Source organism: Rhinatrema bivittatum, chromosome 9 (genome assembly GCF_901001135.1).
Source record: "Rhinatrema bivittatum chromosome 9, aRhiBiv1.1, whole genome shotgun sequence".
Lineage (NCBI taxonomy): Eukaryota > Metazoa > Chordata > Amphibia > Gymnophiona > Rhinatrematidae > Rhinatrema > Rhinatrema bivittatum.
In genome coordinates this window covers 224,336,219-224,362,738 of record NC_042623.1, presented here as the reverse complement: position 1 = coordinate 224,362,738, position 26,520 = coordinate 224,336,219, and the positions used below count along the sequence as shown (strand labels likewise).

The window sequence follows — 26,520 nt, the reverse complement described above, 5'->3', positions numbered from 1 at the left end:
GGTCACCCTTTTACCCTGGGCTGAATTCTTCTACAATCAACACAAGCATTCAGCTACCGACCAGTCTCCGTTTCAGCTCGTCTATGGGAAGACCCCTAGGCCCACATTGCCTCTGCCTCTAACAGTCTCCTCTCCGGCAGTCCAGCTTACCGCCCAGCAGCTGCACTCCCTATGGACGTCCACTCAGGAGAAGCTCCGACTTGCCTCGGCTAGAGTGAAAAAATATGCCGACCGCCGACGACAGCCGGCTCCGATCTTCCTCCCAGGAAGTAAAGTTTGGTTAAGTACCAAGAACCTTCACCTACGGATCCCGTCTATGCGATTAGCTCCCAAGTATGTGGGTCCATTTACGGTCTTGGAGCGGGTAGGGGCAGTATCATACCATCTATGATTACCTTCCACTTTGTGGATCCATAACATATTGCACGTATCCCTGCTTAAACCGCTGGTGCTCTCCTCCTTTCATGACAAAGTACTCACCCTCATTCATAAGTCTATCTATAACCAAGAAATGCAATGGTTCTCTGATCAGTTTACATTCTGCACATCAAAGAGACCAATAAGAAAAATGCACCAAGCCAAACTCGTTTCTTCATCACTTAAACACATCAAACACGCTGCTACGAGAGACCGCTCATTCACGATCGCCGGAACCAACATCTGGAACAAAATGCCTACAGACCTGCGCCTAGAGCCCTGCCATAGGAAATTTAAACAGAACCTTAAAACCTGGCTGTTCAAACAAGCTTACACTCAATAATCATCTCCTCTTCAGAAATGCTGATCGCTTGTTCCATTCAAAATACTTTATCTGCCTTCAGATAGATATCTTGCTATAACTCCTGCTCATCTATTGTATCTAAATGTCCACTCTACACCCACCCTTTGTAAAGTCTGTTTTTCGGATCCATATCCACACTCCATATTAATGAATTGCTCGTTGCTAAGTTTTATTTTATCTGTTTCTGATCTCCCTTCCTTATTAGGCATGCCTCAACTGTAGAATATGATTATCATTGGTTTAATAGTTTTGTTTTATGTGGTATTTATAATGTTTCCTCTTAATTTCATTTAATTGTAACACCTGTTGCTGATTTATTGTTCATTGTAAACCGAGGTGATGTTTTTAACGTGCCATGGTATATTAAAAAAATCACTAAATAAATAAATGACAAACCTCCAGTGCCTACTACCACCGAAGCTGAAGTGGACGGCATTTATACTGTGAAGGAGGTTTTGGACGTCCGGTTTCATCGCCGCCGGTGGGAGTATCTCCTCTCATGGGAGGGATATGGCCCTGAGGAAAACTCCTGGGAACCATCCACCAATATTTTGGATAAGAACCTTCTCCACCAGTTCCATATTGACCATCCGGGGAAACCCAGGCCTAGGGAGGCCTGGGTTTCCCCGGATGGTCAATATGTAAGGGAGGAGGTACTGTTACGGGACCAGGCCGTGCCCCGGTGCCTCCTCCTACCTCGAGGCCGGCCCGCTAGAGGAGCTCCTCGGTCCCCGGAGTCTGGCTCGCAGCCTGCCACGGCTCCTGCACGGCGTCAGAGACGCTGCCGACTCCCGTCGCTGGCCCCGCCCCCCAGGCACGCACACGCACGGGGGCTAGTCTCTTAAAGGGGCCAGCGTGGGAAATTACAGGAAGTGCCTTGAATGACGTCAGACGCCCCAGGGTATAAGTACCCTGCACCTAGACTTCTCCAGTGCCTTGCAACAAGGTTTCTGGACTCCGGTCTGCTGTTGCTGCGCTTGGATTGCTCTTCGTTTGACCTGGCTTGTCTCCTGACTCTTCTCCACTTCATCCTTGGTTCTGGTTCTTCGTCCAGCTTCTGCTCTGCCCTCCTTGCTGGACTGATTCTTCTGGACTCCGACCTTGGACTGGCTTTGGACCGCTCTCTGGACTTCGACCCCTGGACTGGCTTTGGACCGCTCTCTGGACTTCGACCCCTGGATAGGCTGCGGACCGCTCTTTGGACTCAGACCCCTGAACCGGCTTTTGGATATTCTTCTTCTTCTCTACGAAGACTACCTACGACCCGCTGGAGGCGCCAGCCGTCTGGAACCCACGACCTGCAGGAGGCGCCTGCATCCAGACCATCTTCAAGTCTTCAGGGAAGTCGCCTAAGTCCCAGCAGCCGTGTCCCTACGGGCTCCTCCTGGGGGGACTTCAGCTTCCAGGGTGAATCTCCAAAAGTCCCAGCGGCTGGACTCCTAAGGGCTCCTCCCGGGGGAGTGCCAGTCTCCAGGGTGAAGACCCTTCGATCACCAGGGCCCAACGTCGTCCGTCCTTCCGCTGAGTATCGAGTCCTTGGTCGCATAGGATTCCACCATAGTCCACTATCGCAGCGTACTCCAAGTTCCCCGAACCGCCTCCCGGTTGGGACACCGGCTGTGGAACTACCACAGCACTCCATCCTCTGTTCCAACCGATCCAAGGGTCCACGAGTGTAACACCACTAAATCTTTGTTGAGACGCAGCAACCACTCCAGGTGCAGCTTTCCAATGGAGCAATACAAAGGCATTATGACATTCACTGTTTTATTCTCTATTCCTTTCCTAATAATTCCTAACATTCTGTTTATTTTTTTGACCACTGCCGCACACTGAATCAAGGATTTCATAGAATTGTCCATTATGACACCCAGATCCTATTCCTGGGCAGTAACTCCTAATATGGAATCTAATATTGTGTAACTACAGTGTGAGTTACTTTTCCCTAAGTGCATCACTTTGCACTTGTGCACATTAAATTTCAGGCTGCCACTTAAATGCCCAGTTTTCCAGTCTCGCAAGGTCCTCCTGCAATTTTTCACAATCTGTTTGTTATTTAGCAACTCAGAATAATTTTGGATCATCTGCAAATTTGATCACCTTACTCATCATTCCAGATCATTTATAAATAATATTACAATGCACTGGTCCCAATACAACTCCCTGAAACACTCACTGTTTATCTTTCTCCACTGAGAAAACAGTTTCCTATCTTTTAACTAATTTGCAATCCACAATAGGACATTGCCTCCTATCCCATGGCTTTTTAATTTTCTCAGGAATCTCTCATGGGGCACTTTGTCAAATGCCTTCTGAAAATCCAGATATACTGCATCCACCTGCTCACCATTATCCATAGGTTTATTAATCCCTTTAAAAATATAGTAGATTGGTGAGGCAAAATTTTCCTTGTGCAAATCCATGCTGGTTGTGTTCCATTAAACCATGTCTTTCTAAAGTACACGTTCTGTGATTTTGTTCTTTAGAACAGTTTCCATGCTTTTTCCTAGCACTGAAGTCAGACTTACTGATCTATAGTTTCCCAGATCACCCCTGGAGCCTTAAGATTGAGGTTACATTGGCCACTCTCCAATCCTCAGACACAACGGACAATATCAACAATAGGTTATAAATTACCAGTAACAGATCTGAAGGAACAGACCCTGAGACAAAGTGGGCTCACGAGTTTTGTTTAACACACACTCTCTGTACAACACCTCCTATTGGGGAGTGTCAGAGAACATTATACACTTTTACTTTCTCTGACATCAGACATCCAGGAGCTATTGAAGACCCTGATGCATATAGTAAAGAACACTTTGGTATCACCCTTATTTTGGTCAGACCAGAGTGACATTCATGACTGTTGTGTTTAATAGTCTTATGACAAATCTGGCCCTTACTGTAAGATTTTGTGTTCTTTGTGCAATCACTCTAAACCAGCAAATTATGAGGCCAGCTATAGGAGGAAGGAGCTGGATAGCAGGATGTGCACAAGGGTGGGAGGTTGAGAGATGGAGAAAAGTACACAGGGCCTCCCTCCTTTCACAGAATCCAATCCTCCCTACTAGCTTGTTGATTCTGCAGCCAGTATGTCTGCCAAACATATCCCACCTGGCTGGAAGAGGAAAGCTGTACTTCATTCTGTGTCGGCCTCCATGTGCTGCCCAGGCTAAACTTCTGAAGACAGAACAAACAGAAAGAAGTGATCTGAAATTGGAGAGGAAATAAGATCTAGGTTTGGTGAACAATAAGCAAGTGGAGGCTGAGTTAGGTACTTGAAGTAAGACAATATGAGAAAAACAGAAAAGAACATTTGAAGTCTGTATGTGATGTTTCTATGACTCTTAGAGAGAGTCTGAATGGGGAAGTCCCTTGACCTCTTTTCTGGAGGTTTTGCAGACGAATGATGATTTTACTGAAAAATATTAATGTCAACAGTTACCCTGAACAACTACTAGAAGGCATGGCGGCTACCTAATGGGAAGGTAATGAATGAAATTTCTATTGGGTGCTCTTGAGTTGTCTACTCAACTGCCTATGAGAGAAGATTCCATTAGAGGAATATTCTGTTGACTATATATGCCTTTGCTCAAGGGTTTTGGCAGGCTTGAAGACAGGAGGAACATACCAGAAGGTTGGAGTGCAGAGAGGGCTCTACAAGGGCTTTCCCCTCCAAAGGTGAACATTGAGAGGACTGTAAGTAACAGTCTACTGAATTGGAAAGTTGAAGCCTGTAATCCCTAAATAAAATCAGTGTCTTAATATCCTTTGCTATTTTATATACACTGACTGCTGAAAACTAGGGAAGTGCATTCGTTGGTCATTCATTTCATAGTACACGCGTATCTCTAGTCAGTGCTTGAACAATGGAAAATGTACATGTGGTCACCATGAAATGAATGACCAATAAATGCACATCCCTACTGGAAACCCAAGAAATAAAAGTTTTGTTTGTTCATGATACCTTTGCGTGCGAAACCCTCCTTTATCTCATGGTATGGGCTCAATAGAAGTGAGTATCAAAATTGAAAGAAGGTGGGGAGCAGTCAGAGGAGGGTCACAGAGGTTTCCCTTTCCAGCTTGGAGAATATTGCTCTTGCCTCTATTCCTGGTTCTCTATACCATCTGCTTGACCACATTTTTAGTGAATCTAGAGAGAGACTAGTACTTAGACTAGTACTTAGACTAGTACTTAGCTCCAAAACAGATATCAGATACCGCTCACATGAAGGGGTTACAATACAGCCCACAAACACAAACAATAAGCATGGAGTCTACTGCATCAAAAGTAATCTGATTCGCTACATTTTAGTGATTGGTACGCTCAGATCAAATTCACATATAGGCTTACTGAACTTTGAAATACCCTCCCATAAAAAATATATCCTTAGATAATTCAGCAAGGGATTACATACTGTATGTGATCTTTTGTCAATGTGGAAAGTTAAATATACAGTAAGGAACACAACTAAACTATCAGAACATGAGTGTTCCATTAAAAGGAATATAGTTGTAAGTGGCAAAATACCTGGAACTTCAACACACAATTGAAGATAATGCTTTTATGCTATTAACTGCATTCCACCAACTTAAAGAGGGGACAAATTGAAAGAAAACTTTATAGAAAAGGGAACAAACAGAGATGAAAAAATCAAATAGGAAAACCTCCCAAGAGTGGAATTAACAGATGACTCAGTTCATGACGAACAAGTTGAGCCAGACATGGTTTTTGCCCTTTTGCATCTATGAACTTGTAGTTTCCATTTTTCTACGAAAGAAAATAAGAACTACAAATCTACAGTTGCCATGAAACCAAAACTCACTTAGCCTGGGCCCAGCTCCTTACAAATATTTCAAGTTGCGTATTTTACTGTTCTTTAGCACACTGACAAAGATTTTGATTCACATAGCACATGGCCATTTTCAGGGGAAAAGAGATTTTTCTCAGCAAAACCATTCAATCAATCAAAATTGTGATTTAACAGAAGAATTCTGCATGATCTAGAATTTTAATAACACTACAGTGGTGCATGATAACACTTGTCTTTTGCCAGCTTTCTGCACATGTGCAGAACTGCATTTGCTGTTGCTGTTTAGTTAATAATGATATACTAATAACAATATACTAATAACAATAATCTTCCCCTCCTCAGTTCAACGGACACATTAAAGTTTGCAATAAGAAATGAGCAAGTTAGTAACCTTCATAATAGGAGTCATAGATATATTGTCTTCACATAAACTTTTGTCTCTGCCTTGGATCTGTTCATTGGTCTGTATAGAGCAAAATAGGCCACACTCATATTTTTAAGAAAAAAGTTTTTTGCAGATAAAAGAGTTCAAAGTGATATCCAATTAAAAAATATTCAGAAAACTTGAAAAATTAGAAAAATTAACTTATCTCAATCTCGTCAAACTGATCGCTGCCATGATGCAAATAATCTTGTTGAAAATTCCAGAGTCCGCCCTAAAGCTTGTATGCTCATTTCTAATTGCAAACTTTAATGTGTTCATGGAACTGAGGAGGGGAAGATTATTGTGCTATTTATCATTATTAACTTCTAAACAGCAACAGTAAATGCAGTTTTGCACATATGCAGAAAGCTGGCAAAAGACAAGTGTTGCATTGGCATCATTGCATTGTCATTAGAATTCTAGATCACACATTCTTAAAAAAATGTGTGGCCTATTTTGCCCTATGCAGACCAATGATTAGAAAAGTTTATGTGAAAGACATATCTATGACGCCTATTATGAAGATCACTAATTTCTCATTTCTAATTGCATACTTTAATGTGTCCATTGAACTGAGGAGGGGAAGATTATTGTGTTATTTGTTCACTTTATTAATCTACCAGCCTCCATTATTTTTCACCATTGGAGGAAGACACAGAGATGCTTTTTCTAGTAATTAATAATGATACCATTGATTTGAGCTGCCTCTGCACTGACCTGGAAAAGGCTGGCAGCTTCTAGGACTTTCTGCACATTGTGCTTGGTGATCAGCACTTTGCTGGTGTAGGTGTAGTCCAGCAGTACTTGCATGCTGTCTGCATCCACACCATGAATTGGAATTTTCTGCTCATTCTTTTCTTTTAAATCATTGCAGAACATGGCCCTGCAAAAAAGACAGATGCAGGTAGCTAACATAAGGTGTGAGAGCAGCAAGATCAATGTGATAGCACACTAACAAGTACAATGCAGATGTGAGATTCTCCAGGGAAATACAATTTATTGACATTTGTCATTCATTCTGTCAGTCTTATTCTGCAGTTAATTTTGCAGGACAGTGAAAAATTATTCCTGCCAAAATTCAGTTTAAATTCCTGGATCAGCACTTTTCTCCAGATTGACCCCATCTAATGAAGTTTGTAGACTGAAGGATGTATATACAGCTTGATCTTCTAGAATTATTTGATGATGCTTTCTGCACAGTCAACCATCAGATACTAATGTGTCACAGGTTTGATGAGTTTTGGGATCCTAATCTATAGGTGGCTGGGCTCTTTTTATTGGTAGGTAGGTTGCAAAGAGTCTATATTGGGGAAGAGCTTTTGTTATCATGAGGTTTGCCCTGTGACATATTGCAGGGCTCATTCCTGTCCTGTCTATATATATTCAGCTGTTGGGTATTGTTATCAGTGATTTTAATTTAACTTATTTTCAGAGGTGTTAAGTGTAGGAAATTCCCCAATTCTGACTCTGAAGTGATCTTGACTAGTGTACATAATCTTGGGGGTGATCTTGGATTCAATGTTCAAGTTGGATTTTTATATTCATCAATCTGCTAGAAATGCTTTTACCAAACTATAACTAGTATGGCAGCTACAGCTCTATTTATATTGTGCTATTCTTAGGCTCCTTGTTCAGTTCTTAATGCTTATGCACTTAGGATTAGATTTTCAAACATATGCGGGTGCATATGGATGCGCTGATTTTATAACATGCACGCGTGTTATAAAATCGGGGGGCCAACTTTTGCAATTTTTGTGCGGCGACATAATCGGGCCTTCCCCAGTTCCCTCCCAGTCCGCTCCAATTAAGGAGCAGACTGGGAAGGAACTTCCCTACCTCCCTGCCTAAACTCCATCCCTCTTCCCCTCTCCTCATCCCCTAAACTGTACCTATCTACCATTTTTTTTTGTTTTACAATTTACTTCAGGGCCAGAGCTGAAGTAAGTTGCGCGCCGGAAGCAGCATACAATGGCACTGTCCCGGCCCACCCCTGCCCCGCCCCTCCCCACACAAACCCCGCCCCCCCCCTGGCCTGCCTCTTTGAAGAGGCCCGGCACTTCTGCACGTACCAGGTTTTATGCGCTCAGACCTTTTAAAATCCAGCCTTTAGATTATTGTAATGTACTTTTCATTGTAATGTACTTTTCAGAAAAAGCTACTGTTTAAGTTACAGAATGCTGCAGCTAGGATCATACTGGATAAAACTCCACAGGCGTAAGGCAAAACCACCATTATGGGAGTTGCATTGGCTCCCAGTTGTGGAACTAGCCAATTTCAATTTCTTGATTTTAGCAATAAGGTAGTAAATGAACTTGACCCACAATATCTTTCTACATGTTTGGAAAACTACAGCTCAAAGAGTATTGCGATGTTTGCATGCTGCCTTTTTATATACCCCCTCCTTAAATGAAGCAAGACTTGTTAATACAAGAGAGAGATTGCTTTTTTTGTAGCACCTTCTGTTATGTGGAATTCACTCTCTTTAGACATCAGACTAGAAAAGCATTCCCTGGGTTTCAGAAAGGCCATAAAATCCTGGCTTTTTAATAAATTCTTAGCATAAAACTTTTTCTGAGAAGATGCCTATAGATGCATTAATAGCTCCTGTATATAGCTTACTAATTTAAGCAGGTGTTGATATTGTGAATGCCCCTTCACCTTTAAGATGAATAGATTTGCAGAGAAACAAATTGTGTATGAATTGCATTTATTGTTCACTCTACATTTATTGTTTGGATTGGATGTTTTTATGCTGTTGTACATTATCATATAAGGCAGCTTAAATTAAAGACATCAAATTCTCTGATCCCTTTTCCTCTCAAAATCCTCTTCTACTTTATTTATGTCAGAGTTATTACTACTGCCCTTGCCTTGAAGAATTCTTTCCTTAATCTGCTTCTTCTTTGTTGCATCCGGGGTACGAAAATCCCTCAAAGGATTACTGTATAATCCACTAATAGTTTTATACAGATAAATCCTCCCTCAACTGACTCTTTTCATTCAAAATAGTTTTTTATTAATTTTAGAAATAAAAGGGTTAATTTTCATAAGCTAGTAAACGCTTAAAACTGGGTTGCACACGTGCAAATGCACTTTACGCATGTAAGTGCACTTTTGAAAATTACTACAATATATGCCATGAATTATCCATAGGATTTACCCATGTAAGTGCACTTTACACATGTAAATAGCTTTTGAAAATTGCTCCAATAGTATGTTATGAATTGTTACGATAGTATGTTTGAAAATTCACCTATTTATTTATTTATTTAATTTTATATACCGGCAACCGTTTGCACATCGTGCCGGTTTACAGATAACTTACAACAAGGATATATAGGCAAAGCCTTTACAAGAAACAGTGTAAAACATAAGCTCAGAAAACAGAGCAGAAAACTAGATAACTTGTGGAAGGAGGGGGTGGGGTGATGGAGACAGAGGAGGGGGCAGGGGAGGGTGAAACTGGTACATAAGCCATTAAAGCCATTAGAAGTAATTCAAACAGTATTTAAAACTATGCAAACTTTACAGATGCAAAAAGCCATCTAAAAGTTAAACTTAAGAAAAAAAAAAAAAAAAAGATAAACCAATACAGTTGCGAGGCTATGCTGAGAAGTTGAATGAATTTTATGTTAAAGTAGCTGAATAGAAGGAGGTGAGTAAAGAAATTCAATACATAAGGGCCTGAATTACTAAAGTTTTTTCCCCATTTTGTGTCTATAGAGGAAAAAAATCATAGTAAATCAAGCCCTAAATCTTCATCCCAGGATGTTACTGAAAACTACTATGGCTTTCAGACTTGTTTTCCACATACTGAAGGCGAGGAGATCACATTTCTTGGAGAACAATAGAAATTTCAACTGGGCAGATTGGATGGGCCAATTGGCCTTTATCTGCCATTTTTTACTATGTTTCTTTGTAATTGAATATAAGGGAAAACTGGGACTGTGTCTCCTTCAATGGTGTGCTGCGGTTTGACTAAAGCCACATTTGTGGTCTTCAGTCAAGTCTATTACTTTAGTTATCTTTCATTATCTTAACCAATCATATCTAGATTGTTGTTGCACCTTGCATTCTGACAAATTGGGGATAAAGCTAGGGTTGCCAACAGACCCACATATCGACTGAATAGGCTGATCCAGTCTTGAGTTTTCCCCATTGCATGCATGATTTTGTAGTTATGATTGTCTCATAGTTGTCCTTAAGAAAATCACAGGGCAGTGGGCAGGTCCAAGCAGGCTACACGGGAGAAGTGAGACACTTCCACCCTTATTCACCACAAGCCTTGGGGTCACACTTTGAACAAGCAGAAGCAACCCCGAAGCCTCCTTGCCAGGGTTACAACTCCCCACCCCTTCCTATCCTTACAAGGAGAAAGAACTTAAGATCTGTCCTCTCCTTTATATCATCCAGAATCCCAACCCTTCCAGAGTACCCCCCAATCAAAGACATTGCTCAGAAAAACTTAAGGAACATTCCCTTTCTATGGTGAGCCTTTCTTTTTTTTTCTGTTTTCCTTTACCACCTTCTCATTTGAGGGAGTGAAGTAAAAGACCCTAATAGACCAATTGAACAATTATGGCTCTTGCTGAAGGTTTCTAGTAAAGATGTAAAGATCTCAAATGTTTTGTTGAGCTATGATATGAGCATGAGAGGCAACCTCTCATGCTTGTAATTTTTGCTTTCAAATAGATCCCTAAGAAAATCAGAAGTACAAATCCATACATGCAATGGAGCAAAACCAGAACTGGATCAGCCTGTTCAGTTGATGTTGTGGAGCGCTAGGAGAGCGATCCCACTTCCTGAGAGAGGTGTGTCCTTGGGCCGCGGCTCGACCCCAGAGGATTCCGAAGAGGGCTGCGGGAGGCGTGGCATGCCCGAGCATGGGTAGGACGGAAGCATGACTGGAGTGATGACCAGGCGACAGGCCCTCCTCCGGACCTGCACGCTTCGGAAGACCCAACAACGCAATGTTGGTCTTGTGAACAGTCCTCCGACCGTTCCCAGCCCTTTCGGACCTGCCGCAGGGTACGGCATGAAGCGGCAGGCCGGACAGAGGCCAGGACAGCGAAGGCTGGAACATAGATTCAGACGAGACTCAGGAACAGGGTACTGGAAGTGCAGACGTAGACTCAGAAGCAGTGTACTGGGAGTGCAGACGTAGACTCAGAAGCAAGATACTGGAAGTGCAGACGAAGACTCAGAGACAAGATACTGGGCGTGCTGACGTAGACTCAGAAACAAGGTACTGAAGGTGCGGAGGTAGATTCAAAGGCGAGGTACTGAAGATGCTGAGGTAGGTTCAGAAGTGAGGTACTGAGGGTGCAGATGTAGACTCAGGAACAAGGGCTGAAGGAAGACATGGGCACTGTCCCTCAGGGAGCCCTACTCAGACCACCCGCGGGACTGAGTCACGGACCACCCTGTCCCATGCGCGCCCTACTCAGCCCAGGAAGGCTGGTCGCGGACCACGCTGAGAACAGGAGAATGCAGGAGAGATCCAGGCGAAGCGAACTCCGATGCTGGGATACTGACATCCGAAGCCCCGTCGGCTGGCAGGAAGGGAAGCTCCAAAGCACAGGGACGAATCCCACCTGTTGGCCACTCCAGGGCCCAACAGGACCAGAAGGCTCAGGAGCCAGACAAGATGAAGGGCAGAACACATGGACTGGATCAGGAACTGGATCTGGCACCGACATCAAGGTAACAGGGAAGAAGCTGGTTGCTGCGCACCGGCAGCCAAGGCAGGATTGCTGCACACCGGCAGCCAAGGCAAAAAAACAGGATCAGGAACAAGGACTTCTCAGGGACTTAGAAACGAGGTACATGGCTTGCATCACAGATGGCCCTAATCAGCCCGCCCCGAGGGCTGGTCACGGGCCACGGCGTGGCTTGCCGTGAGGTACCAGGACATTGGAGGACACTGGATCAAGGTGATAACTTTCAAGAGATTCAGAAGCAAAGTACTTAGCTTTCAGGCGAGTTTCAGGATCAAGGTACAGGCTTGTAATATCTGGACTGGATCATGGATACCGGATTAGGAATCAGACCTCAAGGCAGGAACAGGAACAAGCAAACATCAGGACTGGAACAACTGGAACATCAGGACTGGAACATCAGGACTGGAACAACTGGAAACATGGAACAGTTAGACCTTGCAGAAGGCTGGAACTCAAGGCAGCTCCTGGAACGAGGGTCTCAGGAGTGACCAACTCCTTGCGAAGGCAAAGACAAACTGAACATAGAATCCCTTTGTAGAGCTGAGGTGGACAACGCCCAGGGAGGAGCCAGCAGGGGCCACACCTGGCTGGCCCTTGAAGAACAGACGAGAGAGGCGCGCTCGCGCCCTAGGAAGCTGGAGAGATGAGTGCTGGAAGCTGGTGGCGTCCTCAGCCACGTGGAGAGCCAGGGAAGCAGTGGAGCAGCCCTGGGCTGGAGCTAGGTGAAGGCAGATCAGTGGAGCAGCTCCCAGCTGCAAGGACTGAAGCAGGAGAAGGGCTGACTGCAGGAACGGCTCCATGCCGTGAAGACAGCCCCAGGAGGAGAGGTAAAACTGCAGGCAGAGTAGAGAGCTGTAGCAGGCTGCAGGCACTGGCAGGGACGGCTTCCCAGCCAGGCAAGGACCCGGGCTGTAGCAGGCACCAGCAGAGACGGCCTGCTGACTGAAGGGCCCAGGGAAGGCAGGACCAGAGGAGCCGACCGCATGGCAGCAGCTGCGGGGACAGCCCCAGCTGATTCAGGGAGAAAGAAGCAGCAGCATCAGCAGCCCGACTGGCTGTGAGAAGGTAAGAGCCTGCCCACACTCCTCGCGGGCAGGATCACAACAGTTGACCTGGGGTCACTTGTCAACTCTAGATAAAGCAGAACTTACCTGGTCTATCTGCAGAAAATGACTGCCCTTTTTCAAGTAAGAAAGAAAATACACATTATTGGCTGGGACTTAATAAACTTAAGTGGATCTGGAAGCAAAATAATAAATAAGTTATAAGGATATTGTTACACTTGCTGGCTGCGGCAGACCCACGGCCCGACCCCCTCACCTCTCTCAGACACATCCAGTGCCTGGTTCCTCGTCCCTGGCAGCGATGGGCCGCCAGCTCCGTCCTCGGGCCGCCCCTGGTGCCTCCGACTCAGCTGCAGTTCCCTGTGCTCCGCGTTGAGCCTCTCCACGTGGCCCGCAGAGAGACACCACCACTCAGCGTGCATCATTGTGTCTTAAGTAGGGCCGTGGCCCCAGATGATGACGTCAGCGGAGCTGCGGTACTTAAGGCCAGGCTCGCTCCTAAGGATTGCCTTTGCAACAGGTCTCCACGCTGGTCGTGTACTCGTTGCCTCCTGTTGATTCTTCTTCGTTCCTGGTTCCTGATCCTCGCTGACTCCTGTTCCTGGTTTCCTCGTACCTGTGTTCCTGATCCCTAACCTACTCTCGGATTGCCTTCTCGGATTTCGACTTCTGCTTTGCCTGACCATGCCGTTGACTCTCTCCAAGTCTGGACCTCTGCTTTGCCTGACCACGCCATTGGCTCTGTCCAAGCCCAGACCTCTGCTTTGCCTGACCACGCTGTTGACTCTCTCCAAGCCAGACCTCTGCATTGCCTGACTACTCTATTGCCTCTCTCCAAGCCCAGACAGCTGCATTGCCTGACTACTCTATTGCCTCTCTCCAAGCCCGGACCGCTGCATTGCCTGACTACACTCTTGACTCTCTCCTCATCCAGACCTCAGCCTAGATTGACACTGCTTCTAGATTGCCACCGGCCCTGACTCCAGCTTGCCTATGATGCTTCTTCAGTCTACATCCTGGACTTGGCCTATTCAGTCTTTGGCCTGTTCTTGCTCAGGCACCCCCTGTCTGACTTTGGTTCTACTGATGCCCGGGTCTCTGGGACTCTGCCTCGTCCAGTACAGACTTCTTTTCTCCACTGTTGCTGCCTCTTGGCTGACCTCTCGATCCTTCCATCGACGATATACGGAGGCCCACCTAAGTCCAGCCGGCCCCGGTACCCAAAGGCTCAACCCGCGGGGAATGAGAGCTGGTGTAGGTGAAGCACCAGCCAGCCTCCGTCCTTCAGCCCACTCCGCCTGCCGATGGTGGGACCCGTAGCATCCCTCCAACGGGTAGCGTCAACCCCACCTCGGCCCAAGGGTCCACCTCTGGCACAACAGGTTGCAAAGGCCATGGATTCGGCAGAGCCGTGTGCCCTCCAGGCTATTCCTGGCCTGGCTTCAAAGGTACGAGAACAGCAACAGTTTCTCGAGGCTCTGGCCTCCTCCCTTGAGCATCTACATGCCCAGCTTGATGCCCTATCCGGCAACTCAGTTCCAGTACCGGTTTCCTCTCATCAACAGCCGTCTCCCTCCACTCCTAGAGCCTTGTTGGCCTTACCAGCTCCACCTCATTTCAATGGTGACTCCAAGCTCTGCAGAGAGTTTATCAACCCATGCTACATGCAGTTTGCTCTGCAGCCCTCCATCTTTCAAGATGAACTCACGAAAGTCACCTTTATTTTGTCTCGTCTAGAAGGGAAGACGCTGGCTTGGGCTTCGCCGTTGTGGAAGCAATCGGACTCCCTCCTACAGGAACTGTCTTGATTCATGGCCGTGTTCTAGCGGACCTTTGATGACCAAAATGATAAGGGGAATGGAACAGCTCCCCTACGAGGAAGGACTTTTCAGCTTGGAGAAGAGACGGCTGAGGGGGGATATGATAAAATCATATCATGACAGGTCTAGAACGGGTAGATGGGAATCGGTTATTTACTCTTTCAGATAATAGAAAGACTAGGGGGCACTCCATGAAGTTAGTATGTGGCACATTTAAAACTAATCGGAGAAAGTTCTTTTTTACTCAACGCACAATTAAACTCTGGAATTTGTTGCCAGAGGATGTGGTTAGTGCAGTTAGTATAGCTGTGTTTAAAAAAGGATTGGATAAGTTCTTGGAGGAGAAGTCCATTACTTAATTTGACAATCCATTAATTAAGTTGACAGCCACTGCTATTATTAGCAACTGTAACATGGAATAGGCTTAATTTTTTGGGTACTTGCCAGGTTCTTATGGCCTGGATTGGCCACTGTTGGAAACAGGATGCTGGGCTTGATGGACCCTTGGTTTGACCCAGTATGGCATGTTCTTATGTTCTTGTATTCTTATCCTGGGCGGCATGCCGTGGCAAGCACTAATTTACTACACCTTCGACAAGGCCAAGGAAGCCTATTTGATTATATGATTGAATTCCGGACATTAGCCACAGAACTCTACTGGCAGGAAGACTGCCTGCGAGCTATCTACCTGGATGGACTCTTCCCGCAAATGAAGGATGAATTGGCAGCTTGGGAGCTCCCCTCCTCTCTTGAGGATCTTATCGATCTAACTGGCCAAATTGATCATCGTCTCCAAGATCGTCACCGGGAGAATCGGATGCCCAAGAAGCCCTCTCGGGTTCGCTCCCGTTCGCCACCAGCCACCAGCCCTGCCTCCGGTGGGGTCTCTATCATGGCCAAGATGGAAAAATCCATGCAGCTGGACCGTGGGCAGCTGTCCCCAGAAGAGTGCCTCCGGTGGAGACAAACAGGCCTGTGTCTACTGCGGAGCACCTGTCCATCACCTACAGGCCTGCCCAGTCCGTCCAGGAAACTACCCAGCCTAAGTTCAGTTGGGATCCTGAACTTGGGCGCAACATCACCGGCCCCTCAGTTATCTGTGCCTGTCACCTTGATTTGGGACTCCCGATCCTTTCCAGTTCTTGCTCTGGTGGATTCTGGAGCAGGAGGCAATTTTATCCTCAAGGATCTAGTTCAACTTCTGGGTATAAATACCCGTCCTTTGGAGACCTCCTTGTGCATTGCTTCAATTTATGGAGAACCATAACCCAGTCGAATTTCCTTGACCACAAAGCCAGTTCAACTTCTTATTGGTGCCTTTCATACCGAAGAAATCAAACTATTGGTAATAGAGAAATCTATTTATCCGGTAGTCTTAGGACTACCCCGGCTCCAACATCACTCCCCTCAATTTGATTGGGGGTCGCTCCAGCTGGTGGAATGGAGTTCCACCTGCCATCAGATTTGTCTACAAAGAGTGGTGCCACCGCCTTTGTTTCCTTTGGCGACCACCTCCTCAGGCATACCAGCTTCCTGTGCAGACCTTGAAGATGTTTTTTCAAAGCAAAAAGTGGACCTTCTACCACCTCTTTGGAGGTTTGATTGTCCCATCGAACCCCTGCCTGGGACAACACCCTCCCGAGGGCATACTTATCCTCTGTCCCTTCCTGAGACCAAGGCCATGATGGAGTACATCCAAGAGAACCCTGCGAAAGGGTTCATTCGTCCTTCCACATCTCCTGCTGGTGCAGGATTCTTCTCGTTACAAAGAAAGACACGCTTAAATGCTATCACCTGCAAAGACAAATACCCGTTGCCCTTAATCTCTGAGTTATTTGACCGACTACATGGAGCCTCTATATTCACCAAGTTGGATCTACACGGAGCTTACAACTTGGTGCATATTCGCCCTGATGACATCTGGAAGACAGCTTTCAACACCAGAGATGGGCATTACGAATATCTGGTGTTGCCCTTCGGCCTCTGTAACGCACCTGCAGTATTCCAACGAATGATTAATGAAATTTTCAGAGACCTATTATACGTTAATGTTGTGGCATACCTCGATGACATCCTTGTCTTCTCCAAGGATCTGGCTACACACCACACCGATGTTCGCACAGTTCTTCAACGTCTCCGTGGATAAGTGCTCCGTGGATAAGTGCTTGTTTGAAAAGTCCAGTCTGCCCTTTCTTGGGTATATAATTTCACAACTAGGATTCTCAATGGATCCTGAAAAGCTCAAAGGAATCCAAGACTGGCCACAGCCCGTGGGTCTTAAAGCTCTACAACGATTTCTAGGATTCACGAATTATTACCGCCATTTCATTCCACATTACTCTACACTGGCGGCTCCTCTTACCGCATTGACCCGTAAGGGCCAAGATACCCGGAACTGGTCCCCGGAAGCCATTACAGCCTTTCATCGCCTCAAAGAGGCTTTCCTAGCTGGATCTTGTCTTCACCATCCAGACCCAAACCGCCCCTTTTTGGTCGAGGTGGATGCCTCCGCTATTGGGTCTGGGGCAGTCTTGAGCCAACGTTCTGCTTCCGGATCCGTAGTCCCGTGCTCATTCTACTCTCGCAAGTTCTCTTCAGCGGAACAAAATTATAGCATTGGAGATTGCGAGTTACTCGTCATCAAATTGGCTCTAGAAGAATGGCACCTATGGCTAGAGGGCGCTCAACATAAATTCACTCTATTCACAGATCACAAGAATCTGGAACACTTGAGCCGTCTCAATGCCCGTCAAGCTCGATGGGTCCTGTTTTTCTCTGGGTTTAACTTCGAACTTCGCTAATGTCCAGTTGGAAAAAAATCTTCGAGCAGACGCTCTATCACGTTCCTTTGAACCAGAAGATACTCCGGAAGAACCTGGTCACATAATTGACCCAGCTTGTATTTGTTTGTCTGTGACTCACCCAGTTCCCACTGGGAAGACTGTTGTGCCCCATTGACTCCATGAAAGAGTCCTCCAGTGAGCACATGTCTCTAAGTTCGCCGATCACCCAGGGCGAGCGCAAACCCTAGCACTGCTCCAGTTCTGGTGGCTCACTATGGTCTCTGATGCTAAAGCGTACGTCGATTCCTGTAACATTTGCACTCAACAGAAACTCCCGGTCAGTCGACCATGGGGTCTGCTCCAGCCACTTCCAGCTCCCAAAGAACCGTGGACACATCTCTCCGCAGATTTCATCGTGGACTTACCGCCTTCTAAGGGTCACACGGTCATATGGGTTACCATAGATAGATTTTCTAAAATGGCCTATTTTGGTACACTACCGGGCCTACCATCTGCTCCTGAATTGGCATGCCTGTTCTTTCTCCATATATTTCGACTACATGGCTTGCCCAAGGACATTGTCTCCAACAGGGGTTCACAATTTGTTGCCCGATACTGGCGTGCTCTTTACTAGCTACATTCCATTTTTTCATAGCCCCCCCTCCCCCCCTCCTTTCCTTCCTTCCCCCGACATGAAATCCATGGCAATATATTTTTATTACTTTGTTTTTAAGTAATTAATTTGATTTATTTTTAAGCTAATTTCTTAGCTATTGACTAATTTTTGTATATTTTAACTTATTTTTAATTTGACTTTCTTTGATTAATTTTATTTCCATTATGTAAACCGTTTTGACAAAAAATTTCTTTTATAAAACGGTATATAAAATTTTTTAAATAAATAAATAAATTTGGCATCAACATCAGTTTAACAACAGCGTACCATTCACAAGCCAATGGACAAGCTGAGCTTATGAACCGCTCCTTAAAGTCATTCCTCCGCACCTATATAAATGATCGTCAAGACAACTGGTCCGAACAACTTCCTTGGGCAAAGTTTTCCCACAACTCCTATATTGCTGCTGCTATAGGTACGTCGCCCTTTTCTATTGTCTATGGGAAGCAACCACGTCAACCACTGCCCATACCATTGTCAGTGCCCTCTCCTGCTGCGCAAGGTACTGCTGATGCCCTCAAGGCACTCTGGAATCAGACGAATCTTCGCTTATGCCAAGCCGCATCCCGGGCCAAAAGGTCTGTGGACAGCCATCGACGCTCGGCCCCTGAGTTCCTTCCTAGTCAGAAAGTCTGGTTGAGCACTCGGTATATTTGGCTTAAGATACCTTCCCAAAGGTTTGCACCAAGGTATATTGGACCTTAAGAACATAAGAACATAAGAAATTGCCATGCTGGGTCAGACCAAGAGTCCATCAAGCCCAGCATCCTACTTCCAACAGAGGCCAAAACCAGGCCACAAGAACCTGGTGATTACCCAAACACCAAGAAGATCCCATGCTACTGATGCAATTAATAGCAGTGGCTATTCCCTAAGTAAAATTGATTAATAGCCATTAATGGACTTCTTCTCCAAGAACTTACCCAAACCCTTTTTGAACCCAGCTACACTAACTGCACTAACCACATCATCTGGCAACAAATTCCAGAGCTTTATTGTGCGTTGAGTGAAAAAGAATTTTCTCCTATTAGTCCTAACTTCATGGAATGCCCCCTAGTCCTTCTATTATTCAAAAGTGTAAATAACCGAGTCATATCTACTCGTTCAAGACCTCTCATGATCTTAAAGACTTCTATCATATCCCCCCTCAGCCATCTCTTCTCCAAGCTGAACAGCCCTAACCTCTTCAGCCTTTCCTCAAAGGGGAGCTGTTCCATCCCCTTTATCATTTTGGTTGCCCTTCTCTGTACCTCCTCCGTCACAACTATATCTTTTTTGAGATGCGGCAACCAGAATTGTACACAGTATTCAAGGTGCGGTCTCACCATGGAGAGATACAGAGGCATTATGACATTTTCCGTTCTATTAACCATTCCCTTCCTAATAATTCTTAACATTCTATTTGCTTTTTTGACTGCTGCATCACACTGAGACAACGATTTTAAAGTATTATCCACTATGATGCCTAGATCTTTTTCCTGGGTGGTAGCTCCTAATATGGAACCTAACATCGTGTAACTACTGAAAGGGTTATTTTTCCCTATATGCAACACCTTGCACTTGTCCACATTAAATTTCATCTGCCATTTGGATGCCCAATCTTCCAGTCTTGCAAGGTCCTCCTGTAATGTATCACAATCATTTGTCGTGTTGGACCAGTTACATACCAGCTTCGGTTGCCACCTACATTAGGAATCCACAATATGCTTCACGTATCACTTCTGAAGGCAGTAGTCCTATCCTGGCCTTCGCGAAAAGCTCCTGAGCCACCTCTGTTGGTTGCTGAGACCGACACTATCTACAAGTTCATGAAGTCTTTGATGTTCGCTGTAGGGGCCGCCAGTGGGAATACCTCCTTTCCTGGGAGGGTTACGGCCCCGAAGAAAATTTGTGGGAACCAGCTTGTAACATCCTGGATAAAAACCTCCTCCTTCAATTTCATCATGCCCATCCAGGCAAACCCAGACCTCCAAGGGGGGGGGGGCATAAAGGGGGGTTACTGTTACACGTGCCGGCTGTGGCAGACCCACAGCCCGGCCCCCTCACCTCTCTCAGATGAATCCAGTGCCTGGTTCCTCGTCCCTGGCGGTGGTGGGCCACTGGCTCCATCCTCGGGCTGCCCCTGGTACCTCCGGCTCAGCTGCAATTCCCTGTGCTCTGTGTTGGGCCTCTCCACGTAGCCTGCGGAGAGACGCAGCCACTCAGTGCCACGCCCCTCCCTAGGCACGTTTGCGCGCATCATTGTGTCTTAAGTAGAGCCTGCGGCGGGAAACTAGCCGCAGCCCCAGATGATGACGTCAGCGGAGCTCCGGTCCTTAAGGCCGGGCTCCGCTGCTAAGGATTGCCTTTGCAACAGGTCTCCACGCTGGTCGTGTACTCGTTGCCTCCTGGTGATTCTCCTTTGTTCCTGGTTCCTGATCCTCGCTGACTCCTGTTCCTGGTTTCCTCGTACCTGTGTTCCTGATCCCTAACCTACTCTCGGATTGCCTTCTCGGATTTCGACTTCTGCTTTGCCTGACCACGCCGTTGACTCTCTCCAAACCTGGACCTCTGTTTTGCCTGATCACGCCATTGACTCTCTCCAAGCCCGGACCTCTGCTTTGCCTGACCATGCCGTTGACTCTCTCTCCAAGCCCAGACCTCTGCTTTGCCTGACCACGCCGTTGACTCTCTCCAAGCCCAGACCTCTGCATTGCCTGACTACTCTATTGCCTTTCTCCAAGCCCAGACCTCTGCATTGCCTTACTCTATTGCCTCTCTCCAAGCTCGGACCTCTGCATTGCCTGAGTACACTTTTGACTCTCTCCTGGTCCAGACCTCAGCCTTGCTTGCCACTGCTTCTAGATTGCCGCCGGCCTTGACTCCAGCTTGCCTACGACACCTCTTCAGTCTACGTCCTGGACTTGGCCTATTCAGGCTTCAGCTTGTTCTTGCTCGGGCGCCCCCTGTCTGACTTTAGTTCTATTGATGCCTGGGTCTCCGGGACTCCGCCTCGTCCAGTACAGACTTCTCTCCACTGTTCCTGCCTCTGGGATGACCTCTCGATCCTTCCAATGACACCTAAGTCCAGCCGGCCCCGATACCCAAAGGCTCAACCCACGGGGAACGAGGGCTGGTATTGGTGAAGCACCAGCCGGTCTCCATCCTTCAGCCCACTCTGCCTGCCGACGGTGGGGACCCGTAGGATTCTCTCCTACGGGTAGCATCAACCCCACCTCGGCCCAAGGGTCCACCTCCAGCGCAACCGATATACCATGGGGTATTTTTCTATCCATACCTAGTCTCTTTTCACCCCTTTTGTAGTCCAGGGGATCAAGCTCTTAATTGTGCTGCTCAGCAGTAGTATTTGAAATGTGAGAACTCCAGCTCATCCTCTGTGCAGGGTGAGTATAATAAATTACAGTAAGTAGAACCTTAATTCTAGTACCATTCCATTAAGAATTTAAAAACCATTATTTCAGGGCCTGACTTTCAAAAGGTTTTATGCACATACATGGGTTTGTGAAAACTGTCCAGGATGTTATACACCTAATTCAGTTACATTTGGGATTGGGGCAGGAAAATCATTGATGTGCATAGTTTTGATTTTCAGAAGTGTGTGTGTAAATGTATGCACACCTGTTCTCAAGCAGGTATAAATGTAAGTGCATAAGTCTGAATTTATTTTCAAAGCAGATTTGCCCACTTAAGTCTGCTTTGAAAATTCATACTAAAGTCCGTGAGTACTTTCTACTCGCGGAGTTTAGTTCCACACATACAGTTATAAAATCACTTTCTTAAACTCAGCAAAAAGTATTGTCAGAGATTAAGCATATATAAATCCTTGTATTACCTTAATTATCTTAGTAACCTACTCTCAATCACACACTTACAAACATTTTCTCCATCTCGTGCACACAAGCCCTCAATCACAAATGTTGCGGGTCTTTGCCAGTCACTAATATTTTCCCCATGGACATTTTTCTAGCTATGGCTAGTGGGAGGGAACTGGATGTTTTGAAGTTCCATGCCAAAACTCTACTTGTCTGGGGAAAAGGCTTCTGAGGGATTTATAATCCCTTGGAGCATGCTCAAATTGGAGTGGGTGGAAGGAGGACGTGAGAGAAGAGAGGATACCTTAAGATTCACCCAGGGTCTCAACTGAGAAAAAGGATATTTTGGTGGGCTCATCATGCTTACTCAGAAGTGCTCTATCTTTGCTTTCCACTCTGCAAATTTAGGACTGTCATTTAAGATCCAAGAACCCAATATGTTGGGGGTTTGTTTTTTTTTGCTACAACTAAGACTTTGTCTAGAAACAGTCGTCTATAAGGCCCCATTATAGTAGCAATGTGCTCATAACAACCAAAAAGCCAAAATTTAGGGTCATCCGGTAGTTGGCAATTCCAGATAGATTCAACAAAAATCCGAATCTGAAGCCAGAATTCCCATATTTTGGTACACTGCCAAAAACCATGAAGATCATTTCCTATTTCCAAAACACATTTCAGACAAAAATATGTCATACTCACAGAGGCATGACAAGCTCTTTGAGACATATACATTTGGGTAAGAAATTTGAACTGAGTTTCCCTTAAGACCACATTCTCAGACAGTTTAGGTATTTTCTTAAAGCATTGCCACAGCTCTTGATCAGAGAGAGTGAGGATTGGCCATTTATCCCATTTTTTAAGAATCTGCGCTAGAAAATTTCCTGGTTGCACCCTCAACAAAACTTTATGAAATCTGGCACAGGTACGTTTCTCCTTCTTGCTTCCCACAAGAACCTCCTCCAATAACCCGGGCTTATGAAACCTGGAGTTCTTCTGAAGCAAATCCCTGAGATAGTGCCTCACCTGCAAAAAGGCATAGAACTCAGTTTGCGATAATCCACATTCAGTTTGTAATTCCTAAATGTTAGGATTTGTGGGTTTTGTGGACCCTTGGCCCGAGGTGAGAGTTGATACAACCTGTGGGGAGGAAAGGTCAGCTGTAACAGGAGATAGTAGTAGTGGTAGAGGAATAGAACGACCTGCGTCACAATCACGTGATTGCAGGAGCTTGTAGAGAGAGTACTGTGAGGGATCCTGAGGAGCGAGTTAAGAGACACAGTTCGTAGGGGAACCCACAGTATTCAGGCAGAACTGGAGATGCAGGTACCAGAGCAGGAACCTTCGACAGAAAAGCGCTAGGCAGGCCCTGAGGAACGGAGAGCGTGAGACAGGAACTTCTGGAGGAATGCAGTAGAGATTGTCCCGAGGGGTGGGGCTGCATAGCGAGAGAGGTTCTGGTGTGATGATGTAGGCTGTCCCGCAGAGCGGGGAAGCCAAGTCGAATCTCTGAAGTAGTGACATAAGCAACTCCGAGGAGAGGGGCTAGGCACAAAGGAATATCTGATAGAAAAATAGAGGCACTACCCCGAGGAGCGGGGAGGTGCAGAGTACAGTCGCAGGTGTAGAACGTAGGCACTGCCCTGAGGAGCAGGGAAGCGCAGGTACAGTCACTGACATAGGCACTGCCCCGAGGAGCGAGGAAGCGTCGAGTCTCTAAATCAGTAAGGCAGTTCGAGGGACAACCCCGAGGAGCAGGGGGGCCGATAGGCTGGACCTCTGGAAGGCGCAGGCTAGCCCGAGGAGCAGGGGAAGTCTGGAGACAGGGTCTCCAACTGGAGTGCAAGCAGGCCCGTGAAGAGCGGGTACCCGAGCCAGAGTCGCAGGAAGATCTGATACAGGAACCACGGTCTGCGGAGACAGCAGTGAAAGAACTCATTGCCAAGTCAATTTGCAAAGGGCAAAGGCGGTGCTTAAGAATCCCAATCTTTTGATGTCATCAGTCAGGGATGCCCCTGAGGTTCCCGCCATTGGGCCTTCAAAGGAAGGCCCAGTGGCGCACACACGTGCCTAGAAGGCATGGAGTCGGCGTGGGTGGCAGCGGCATCCCGGCCACCATGAGGAGCCTAGAGAACCCGGAGGTATGTGGTGGTAGCGGCTAGCCCCAGCTGCGAGTAGACCCGGAGAGGAGAGCAGGGCAGCAGATGATGTGAGTTGAATCAGTCGCAGCCGATTCTCTTAAGACCCCTCCCCCCCGAGGGTTTGGGTTTTCGAGGATGTGTGGCATGGAACTGCCAGATAATGCCTTTAACAAAGATATTGGCGGCAGGTTCCCAACTGTTCTCCTCAGGTCCAAAGTCCTCCCAAGAAAGGAGATACTCCCTCTTCCTACCACGTTTCCTTATATCCAGGACATCTTGGATGTCCGCTTCAGATGAGAGTGGTTGCGGCTCCGGTGGTTTTTTAGAGAAGCTGGACAGAACCAAGGGTTTTAGTAGTGAAATGTGGAAGGTGTTGTGGATTTTGAGAGAGGAAGGCAGCTGGAGTGTATAGGTAATGGAGCCCAAGCGGTGGAGCACAGGAAAGGGACCAATGTATCTGGGAGCAAAGCAAGCCGAAGGCAGCTTAAGTCAGATAAACCAGGTGCTGAGCCACACCTTATTGCCCGGTTTAAACTGGGGTGCTTCCCTATGGTGTGCATCAAAGAACTTCTTTGATCTTTGGGCGGCTTGCTGAAGCAGCTGCTTGGTGCTGTTCCAAAGTTGATGCAACTCCTGGGTGATTGACTGTGCCGCTGGAGAGAGCACAGATAATGGAAGCGGAAGCGGTGGTAGAGGGTGACGTCCATAGACCACCTGGAAGGGTGACGAACCAGTGGATGCGGACTGATGAGAGTTTAAGGCGAACTCTGCCTAAGGAAGGAGGCCGGCCCAATCATTCTGCCGTAGATTCACGTGGGCCCGCAAAAATTATTTCAAGGTCCTATTAGTCTTTTCTGTTTGCCCATTGGCTTGGGGATGGTAAGCCAAGGTGAAATCTAACGAGATGCTGAATTTTTTGCAGAGAGACCTCCAAAAGCGGGCAGTGAATTGGACTCCATGGTCTGAGAGAATATGTTTAGGAAGGCCGTGAAGCCAGAACACATGTCAGATAAACAATTTAGCAAGCTGCGGTGCTGAAGGAAGACCAGGCAGAGCCACAAAGTGGCCATTTTTAAAAAACGGTTGATAGTGACCCTGATGGTGTTGTTGCCACTGGAGGCAGGCAGGTCCACTATGAAATCCATCGCAATATGGGTCCATGGCTCATTTGGGATAGGCAGCGGTTGCAAGAGTCCCCACGGATGTCCCACAGGAGGCATATGGCGGGCGCATGTGGGACAGGACTCTACATAGGCCTGTGTGCCCTTTTTCGTGGTGGGCCACCAATAAAACCGCTGGAGTGTGGAGAATGTTCTAGACTGTCCCGGGTGTCCTGCAATCAAGGAGTCATGAGCCCACTGGAGAACCCTCCATTGCAATTGGCAAGGGACCACCATCTTCCCAGGTCGCACCGGAAATGTGGCAGACAGGATGACCTTAGCAGGGTCAATTATGTGCCATGGGGTCTCGGGAACATCTTCAGCGATGAAGGATCTGAAGAGAGCATCAGCATGGCAATTTTTGTTGGCAGGTCGGTAGCGCAGCAGGAAATTAAATTGGGTAAAAAAGAGGACCCAACGGGCCTGACGATGGTTCAAATGCTGAGCACGGTGTAAATACTCAAGGTTTTTGTGATCGGCATACAATGTGATCTGGTGTTGGGCTCCCTCGAGCCAGGGACGCCATTCCTCAATAGCGAGCTTGATGTCCAGTAACTCCTTATCCCCAATTGCATAATTTCATTCTGCTGGAGAGAAGCGCCTGGAAAAAAAAGAACATGGGTGTAAGGTATGGGTAGTTGGGTTCTGGCTGAGAACTGCCCCAACTCCTGGGATCCGGGTGACAGAGACAAGGCTTCTGGAGAAAGGCGGTCTTAAGGTCCTGGAAGCAGTCATAGCTTTGGGCGTCCACTGAGAAGGATTGGCCATGCGAGTCATGGCTGTGAGTGGTGCGGTCAGGGCAGAATAATGGTGAATAAAAGACCGGTAGTAATTGGCGAAGCCAAGGAATTTCTGTACTGACTTGAGACCGGTAGGTTGAGGCCAATCGCGAATATTCTTCAATTTCTGGAGATCCATCCTGAACCCTTGACTGGAAACCACGTCGGAGGTTTCTGCTCGAAAGAACACTGAGTTTGGCATAAAGATGATTGTCCCGTAGACGCTGGAGGATGAGAGACATCCTGACGATAGCTTTGTAGGTCTTGGGGGAAAACTAGGATGTCATCAAGGTACACAACAAAGCACTGGTAAAGCATATCTCTGAAGACCTCGTCCATCAGATTCTGAAAGATCTTTGCAACAAAGGTCAAACAGCATCACAAATTATTCAAAGTGGCCGTCACGTGTGTTAAACACAGTCTTCCATTCATCACCTTTGCAGATATGGAGCAAATTGTAAGCCCACCAAGGTCCAATTTGGAGAAGATTTTTGCTCCCTGAAGCCTATCGAAAAGCTCTCTGAAATCAGGGGTAATGAATAGCGGTCT

The 26,520-nt window shown here is 46.6% G+C and overlaps 1 protein-coding gene across 2 annotated transcripts in view; it reads right to left on the bottom strand.

The window, feature by feature from the left end:
* Nucleotides 1-26,520, bottom strand: part of KLHL6 (kelch like family member 6) — a 373,289-nt gene that overhangs the window by 311,554 nt on the left and 35,215 nt on the right. For both annotated transcript variants that reach the window (XM_029616586.1, XM_029616584.1), the window contains exon 2: nucleotides 6,737-6,902. In XM_029616586.1, the coding sequence (XP_029472446.1) occupies nucleotides 6,737-6,898 (162 nt within the window). In that variant the 5' untranslated portion in view covers nucleotides 6,899-6,902. The remainder of the gene's footprint in view (nucleotides 1-6,736; nucleotides 6,903-26,520) is intronic.